Source organism: Mytilus trossulus, chromosome 6 (assembly GCF_036588685.1).
Source record: "Mytilus trossulus isolate FHL-02 chromosome 6, PNRI_Mtr1.1.1.hap1, whole genome shotgun sequence".
Taxonomy (NCBI): Eukaryota; Metazoa; Mollusca; class Bivalvia; order Mytilida; family Mytilidae; genus Mytilus; species Mytilus trossulus.
The window spans coordinates 18,498,492-18,507,299 of NC_086378.1; the positions used below are offsets into that span (position 1 = coordinate 18,498,492).

General features: G+C 32.2%; 1 protein-coding gene across 1 annotated transcript; it reads left to right on the top strand.

Moving 5' to 3' along the window:
* Window positions 1-744: 744 nt before the first annotated feature.
* On the top strand, window positions 745-2,457 carry LOC134722381 (uncharacterized). Its single transcript, XM_063585999.1, has one exon. The coding sequence runs from the start codon at window positions 745-747 to the stop codon at window positions 2,455-2,457; it is 1,713 nt and encodes a 570-aa protein (XP_063442069.1).
* Window positions 2,458-8,808: the final 6,351 nt, after the last annotated feature.

Here is an 8,808-nt window from a genome sequence, read left to right on the forward strand (position 1 = left end):
ATGTCTTTTTTTACTTACACAAGTAAAACATTCTGAATGTCTAAGGGACATAACTAAACCATTTTTTACCTATACAAATAAATAAAATTCACTTGTATAAGTATCCTACAACTGACTTATATGTGTATATTTTTTTTACTTCTTCAAGTTAATAAAATTAACTTGAATAAGTAGTACCCCTGACATATATTTACAACGGCTTCAGTGCAGACGATTTGGTGTCACGATATCTCAGTAGCATGGGTTTGAATCCCGGCGAGAGAAGAACAAAATATTTGCGAAAGCAAATTTACAGATCTAACATTGTTGGGTTGATGTTTAGACGAGTTGTATATACACAATGTACATAGCCATGTGTCACCATCACTGCTGGTGATCCGATGGATAAATCTGTTGAATTATTACTGGCTCTTACGAAGTTATGAATATAATAATTTTCTGTGACGGTATCTTACATTAATTTGTAGGATCCTTTACTATAGATATTTTAGCTGATCTGTAAAAATAACATATCCATGCCTTATATATCATGTACTTTAGTACGACGCTAAAATAAAACTGCCTAAATTTAGAAAATGCCTGTAACATATATAAACAAGTCATTTGAACAAAACCCAAAATAGCTTAAGAATTATAAATATAGAACTAAAAATATTCCTGAATTTAATTTATCAAAATGTCAAAGTGATTAATTTTTTCAGAGTAACAGTTCAGAAGACGATCTAAGCAACTGTGCGTTCAGCGATGACAAACAAATTGGAGAATAACATTTACTGCGGACCATGCGAGTCGCAACATTTAACTAATATTGCAGAGCTGTGGTGTCCAAATTGTACTGAAGGCTTATGCTCAACCTGTTTGAAGTACCATAACGTTTCAAAATCTACTCGTATGCACAAAACTATAACAATTGAAAATTTCACAAGTCTGCCAGATTTTGTACGCGACATAGATTATTCCTGTTCAAACCATTCCAATGTTCTTGAGCTATACTGCAGTGTGCACGAGGAAATATGTTGTATGAATTGCATTACCGATGATCATCCTGAATGCCCAGGAATTACGTCACTGGCTAAAGTAGTACAGGGGGTGAAAGAATCTGCATTTTATCATAGCATTGTGAAAAATATTGAAGATCTTACAGAATTTACTTCAAAACTTCAAAAGAATCGAAATGAAAATTCAGACAAGCTGCAACAAGAGAAAACCCTCCTCGTTGAAAATGTAAGATCCAAACGTAGAGAAATTGCATCTCATTTAGATAAATTAGAAGAAGATCTCTTGCAGCAGATAGACTCAACAATGACTCAAGAGTCGCAACAAATAATTGAAGCTGTTTTTAATCTGCAGACAAAAATCGATACACTGGCAGAGTATAAAAGTCAAATTTCTTCAATGATTGAAAATGCCACTGAAGTTCAAACGTTTTTAGGATTAAAAGAAATAGACAAGAATATTGTCAAAGAAGAACAAAACATGTCTCGTATGGTGGTAGAACCTGGCATGAAAGAAACCAGTGTAAAAATGGAGTTTGCTAATGAAATTGGTGGCCTCGCAGAAGAAATTAAACTGATGGGTAACCTAGAACTTTATAAGGTAACAACAGACATGCGTTATGCTGGAACGAAATCACAACTCGCAAAAAGTTTATCAAATATTAAATCAGGAATTGACAAAATTGCACTGTCCTGCATAAACAAATTTCAAATTCCTTTCAAATTTCAGGCGGAAAACAATATTTGTAGTTGTGCTATATTAGCAGATGGGCGAGTTATTTTGTTAAACAACAGCTCAAACGAATTATCAGTTGGTTTACATATCTTTAAAGAGAATGGGGAGTACCAGGAACGAGTTATATGCACATCTAGTCCATTTGGACTTGCAGTAATGAATAAGTCTGAGATTGCTGTATCTTTTTGTAGAGAAAAATCCATTAAAATATATGATTCAGAATTCACTGTTCAACGCTTGTTGATAGATGGTCACTACTTCTGTGGATTATCATGTGAATCGGAATGTTTGATTTCCGCTGTTCGAGATGAAGGTATTTATTTTATAAGCTGTAGTTCTGGGATGATTCTGAAAATTCTCCCAACTGATATAAAACATTTAAACTATGTGCATATAAAGGAAGGAAAAACACTTATTTCCGATTATCAAAATAACATTCTACATTGTCGAAGTAGTGATGGCGAGTTAAAATTGAAATTTTCAGACAATGTTATGAAAGGGCCTAGGAATATATGCACAGACAGTTTTGGAAACATATTTGTTGCCTCCCGGGATTCAGCAAGCATACTCTTAATATCTTCAGACGGAAATGATTTCAAAAAAGTTCTTGGAGTTGAAGATGGTGTTCAACGTCCAAAAGCTATATGCTATGATGTAATGCAATCTGTATTAGTGGTTGCTAGTGGAAATGGACCTGCAAAAAAGTACAAACTTTCCTATATCTAGAAAAGATTGATTAGTTCACCTATTCTAAACAAAATATTTTTTCCCGAACAGCATACATTATATGGAAAAGGCAGGATATTTATCAGATATATGATTGATATTTAAGATTCAACAGACTGGTTTATGGAATTATTGTGAAATTCGTCTAATTGGTGTCGCCTTAATTTGTATATAAATTCGGCTGTTTGTTGATTTTCACATATGAATTTCTGTCTTGTCTGGGTCATATAGCAATATATAATATAAGAAGTAGTATGATTGGAAATAGGAGAACTCTCCTCTAGATGTATGTTTTGCTCATTGATGAAGTTCGAACGGTAACTTATAATTGCTTACATCTATGTCATTTGGTTTCGTGTGGATAGTTGTCTCCTTGGTTATAATACTACATTAACTAGTTCGAAATTTGTATTTCACCGTGACCTAGAGGCTGGTAAATTATTTTGCATTCTTTGGCGCTGGTGATATTTTATACTGCTGTAGGCATACCCGATGAAATATGGATGTCAGTAGAAAGTCGGGGCTCGACTACAGTGTACTTTTTTTCAAACCAGGAGAAGCAATGATAAACCTTTCTTGTGTTATTTTTGTAGTTTTTTGTGTCTCCATCTTAGGTTTCCAGTGATCAGCGTTTAACACATTATTGAACAATCAACGTTTTTTTGTTTTTTGTTTTTTTTTAAGTAATACATGACGCACATTAAACATGTCATTCTCAAGCTTGGTCTTTTATGACTATGCAAATGTTCGTAATACCTGATTTGGATAGTTATTGTTATTTTCTTGAACTAGTAATTTGTTATACTTACTTCTATCGTCAACTTATCAACAGAAATCGACTAACTTAGCTGTGGTTGGTAAAACTTTTAGGAATTTTTGGTCCTCAATGCTCTTCAACTTCGTACTTTATTTGATCTTTTTAACATTTTTTGATTCGAGCGTCACCCGAAGGTCTTTTGTAGACGACACGCGCGTCTGGCGCAAATACAAAATTTTCATCCCGGTATCTATGATAAGTTTATACACACTTATGTCCAGATTCATTAGTTTCTTTCGTATCAGGATCCTTCAGGCGATTCTAACAATCCTGAATAATTGTTTTTACTTCTATCTTTCACCTTTGTTTGTTCATCAATATCCATTGCATGTATAGCTTTTCTTGCTTTTAGATGAACGGTAGTGGTTATTTCATTCCTCAGGTAATTAACCGTTTTGTCTACAATTATTAATAATTCAGAAATGATTTTAGGTATGAATGTGTCTATATGGGTTCTTGACTTTGGATGAGACCAGTGTTTATAAATACAGTTATTTTGTGCAGCAAAGGGTTCACCATGTTTGTTTTGGTTGATTATTCAATGCTGATTTTTTTATGTTACCTGACGTTTCGCTAGATAATGTGTCTGATTCATCAAGCCAATGCACTGTATACTAGTTTGACAATTACCCATACTGCTAATAATATAACAGTTGTAAATACTAGTAGTTGGCGTTTCATCCATTCGGTCAGTTTGTTGACGGAGATGCAAAGACAAAAATGTTGGACCTAATTTTCTAAATTATATATGTCAGTAGTATAACATGTTTATTTGGTTACTAGTAACAGTATATTATTGTTATCTTCATATTTCGAAACTACAGAGTCTGATTGTTATGGCAGAATTCGTTGGACGCTACCATACTGATCCAAGAGAGATATGGAATTTGTACTGCTGGTTGAAGTTTCCTTCCAGATGATAACAGTAGTTCTGTAATCCGCAGTATATTGACATGAAATGTAAACGATATTGTTATTTTCTGTGTATTCCAGTTTATAAAATATTGAATACTTCGAAACACTGTTTTTTCCCCAACCTGCAGGCATAAATCATAACCGTATTTAGCACAACTTTGTAGATTTTTCGTTCTGCAACTGCGTATTTGATTTCACTGCCAACTGTTTTGATTCGACAGCTTTCGATGAGTCTTATGTAGACTAAGCGCTAGTCTTGATTGGTATATATTTATTGATGTTTTGTCCCGCCTTCATTCATGAAGACGAAACAGCTGTACCGTTTTTGGCGAGGAACTTTATCGTCTCCAAAATCATCAAGCAATTATTTTAATATACATGAACAAATAGTATATTAATTTAATTTTTATACTTACAAAATGCCCCCAAAGTATTGTTTATGGTTTTTATGGAGACAATAACGATCTTAATTTCAGATCTATATGTTGGTTCCATGTCATACAAGGATTATTGGTAGATTTTATTACAAGAATCCGTTTTTTTTATTTTTTTTTTACATCTGTTCTAAAGATAAAATGTTAAAGGTGAAACATGTAACTGGGAACATTATTTGTTATTGTCTACAATAGACCTATATTAATGTTCTTCTTTTTTTGTTCACACTATACCTAATAATTATTTGAATGATATTCAAACTAATTTTCCAATATTTCCATGACTGATTTTTACCACTTTGATTATTGTTTGTAAGGTGTTCAGGTTAAATTTACCTATTTTATCATGTAGGATTCTAATTTTTAGTAACATTGGTCATTGTAAATTTTTAAGAAGTGCTGTTTATGGAATGTATATTGGTAGGGAATTTTTACTTAGAATGATTGTCCATTTGTGAACAGTAGATGAATTCTAAGGGGATTAATTTATATTGTCGAATGTTTTCCAGTTTATTGTACATCAAATCGCTTTTTGTGAGAAACAAGAAGGGGATGTAAATTGAAGTCTTGTCTGGAATAAGAATGTTTCTGTACGTACATGTAGCTATAGGCAAGACATTTCCACATGCCAAGCACAAAAGATTGCTGACGGATCTGCAATGTGGATGCAGAGGTGTAAGGTGTAAACTTTTTGCCATTGCTATACAGTAAACCAAAATTAATGTTTTCAAAGAAATATACAATGAAAAATCTACAACAGTAAATATTTTTCGAAATATACTGATATGTTTCCCGGTCCAAGAAAGTTGTAATCTGTAAGCACCCGATTTGATGGTTAAAGGTATTTCAGTTAATATAGATTATAACTTTGTTATGAATAAATCAAAATGACAAGACCATTTTTTTTGGAAGAACAACAGCATAAATAATTCTGTGCATAAAATCCCAAAAGCTCCAAATAAACAGATAATGTAACACCGTCTACTGCTGCTCGAGGGTGTTGCAATCGGAATGAAGTGCAATTGAATAACTTATAGAGATTTTCAGTCTAAAAATGACAGATAGTATTTGTTAGATATCTTTGTCCGTTTTATTGTTATTTATATTAGCCCCGCATCTAAGGAAAGAGCAGTACTAAAATAGGAGCTTATTCTATAGACGTTATAGTGATACAAGCTTCTGTTCCGTGTTGAAAGTACTTGTCACGGTGACTTTGAGATGTAGAACAGCGATACAGTTTCTAGTCGTTATTAGATTTTGGCTTTGTCAGGTGGGCGCAGTAAATTTTCATAAACTAATATTTATAAATGCGCTCTACCTCTTCTTTTTCGATTTATATAAATTGAAAAATAACAAGGAGTTTAAAATCAGATAAAAATGACATAGGCACTCGTCTCAGAATTTTTTTCCCTATATACCTTTATACAACACAGGCACTCGTCTCAGAAAAAAAAATCTTATGTACCTTTATAATACACGGATTTTTTTTCTGGGAAGAGTGCCTGTGAATATATTTTAAATACATTTATATATGATGTGTTACCAGTTAGTGATTAGGTACTTATTGATTTTCTTCTATTTAACTGATCTTTAACGGATATAATTGCTGCCACATTACGTAAGAAGTCTTAGCAAGGCATTACAATGACGTTCGCAAAACTTTGCAAAAAATATTCTGTTTGAGGTACTATCACCCTTGATGAAGAATTTCAAATCGTGTATACAATGTATATGACATTGACATAAAACAAAGAGCAAAAGAAACGAGGGAATATCGGATAAGATTCATTGTGATTTCAATTACAAATATGGAAATGTAAAGCGTCGTTAAGATGAAGGGGCAAATTCAAGAAGTAAGAATTTTTATCATTTATAGACTTTACTCTTCTCATTCACGGAAATAAGGATTGTTCCACCATTTGAAACATCCTGGTCCAAACGAGAAATTAAAGCGGTTATTTTACTCAGTGTTATATTTCTTAATGAATGTACCTTTATATCTGATTTCATTAAAATTATTACTTTTCGAAAGAAAAATAAATTCTTGTCATTTCAAAAAGTTATCAAAATTTATGCTTGTGTTATATTCTCAAAAGTTTTTATCGTATGGTGTTTTTACATTTACGAAAATATTTTGTTGAAAAGCGAGTTCCTTCTAATTCGGTTGGTTGAATGATCATTTTAGGAAAAATCTGATTAAAGAAACTTCCGTCATGTCATGAAAATGCAGCCAAATATAAGAGATCATACTTCAAGAAGGAGATTCGTCTTAATAACTTTACCATATAGTAATCCGATAATCACAACGGAAGTTTTATTTCGGTCGATAGTCTTGTTTTCAGCGTCAACTAATAACTATTGGGAGTTCATAAAATTTCCACCAGAAGACATATAGAGATGCACCAATCACTTTACATAAAAAAATATAATGAATTGAAAGATATATTTACATACTCAAAATAAGCATAGCTAATGACGCCATTTTACACCAGGCTTTTTATACTGATGAAGGATATTTGTTATCCAAAATAATTGTTGCATTTTGTATTTATTGTTTCATATTTTTTCCTCATTATTTTTGATGTTATTATCTTTAGTCGTATATTCAAGTTATAATTTTGTTATTTGAATAATAAGTTACAATAAATTTATCTGATGATGAAAGTGGAGTATACTATTGTATTATTATAAGAAAAGGAGATATGGTACGAATGCCCATGCAACACGAACTCAAGTTGTTCAGTGCATACATTCTTTCAAATAGTTTTGTCAAAATGAACTTAAGAATGTCTCATCAGATCGAAACTTAAGCTCAAAACCGCTTCTCAAATAACAAGCACAGAAAATACCGGTCTAAGAGTAGTCGCAATTTACTTGAAATTAATTTAAAGATCAATTTCAACAAGTCTTTATCAACTATCGAAGATTTTCTTCAGATGAAGTAAGGTTAAAGATTAAGAGCTTGTATGTTTTAATATATTTTTTATCTTTTACGTTTTCATTCTCAATTTCATTTTTATATTACAGAATCATTTAAGCGGCGAAGTGTCAAACTTATGCTATTTTGCAGATATATATAATTGAAAACCAGTTCAGAGTAAGTTCGATTTTCACTTATGGTAAATGCAGTAGATAATACCACTGACCGCGGACCGTGCGAATCTCAAGATTTAACAAACGTAGCAGATCTTTTGTGTTCAAATTGTGATGAAGGATTGTGCTCAAAATGCAATGAATACCATAAGGTTTCAAAATCTTCCCGTGTGTACAAAACTATAATGATTGAAAATCTAATGACTCTCCCTGATTTTGTTTGCAACACACATCATTTCTGTTTCATTCATAAAATGTTGTGCGGATTGCGTAAGCTTTGATCATTTCGAATGTCCTGGTATTACTATACTGACTTAAGTTGTCTAAGGGGTGAAAGATCCGCATTTTATCATAGCATTGTAAAAAATATCAAAATAAATATATAACGGAGCTTGCTACAAAGCTTTGAGATAATCGTTATAAAAATGCAGTCACACTAACAGCATAAAGATAAATTGGTTGAAAAGGTGAAATCCAAACATTCAAAAATTGCATCACATTTAGATAGATTAGAAAAACATCACCTTCAGCAGATAGATTCAACCATAACTAAAGAATATAAAAAAATGGGGCTGCTTACTATCTGCAGAAAAGAATAAACATATTGAATGAGTATAAAAGACACATTTCTACAATATTTGTAAATGCTTCTGATGTTCAAGCGTTTTTAGGAATGAAAGGAATATTGCTAATGAGGAAGAAAACCTGTTATGTTTTACAGAAGAGGCTGGTATGATGGAGATCAGTGTCAAAATGGAGTTTACTAATGAAATTGATGGATTAGAACAAGAATTGATAATGATTGGAAACTTAGAAATCACAAAGGTATCTACAGATATGCCTTTTCCTGGAGTGAAATCACAACTTGCAAAATGCCTGTATGATATTCCATCAGGAATAGATCATATAAAACTTAATTATCTTTCTCAATTTCAACTCCCTTTCAATACAGATATTAACATTTCGTGTTGTGTTATACTAGATGATGAGCAAGTCATTCTGGCAAACAAAAACTCAAACAATAGTAAAGGGGGATTGCGTATTTTTAGAGAAAATGGAGAGTATCTGGAACGAATTTTTTGCCCATCAAAG

Excerpts from the sequence above, each read along its gene's own strand:
- LOC134722381 (XM_063585999.1), top strand. The coding sequence starts at position 745 with ATGACAAACAAATTGGAGAATAACATTTACTGCGGACCATGCGAGTCG.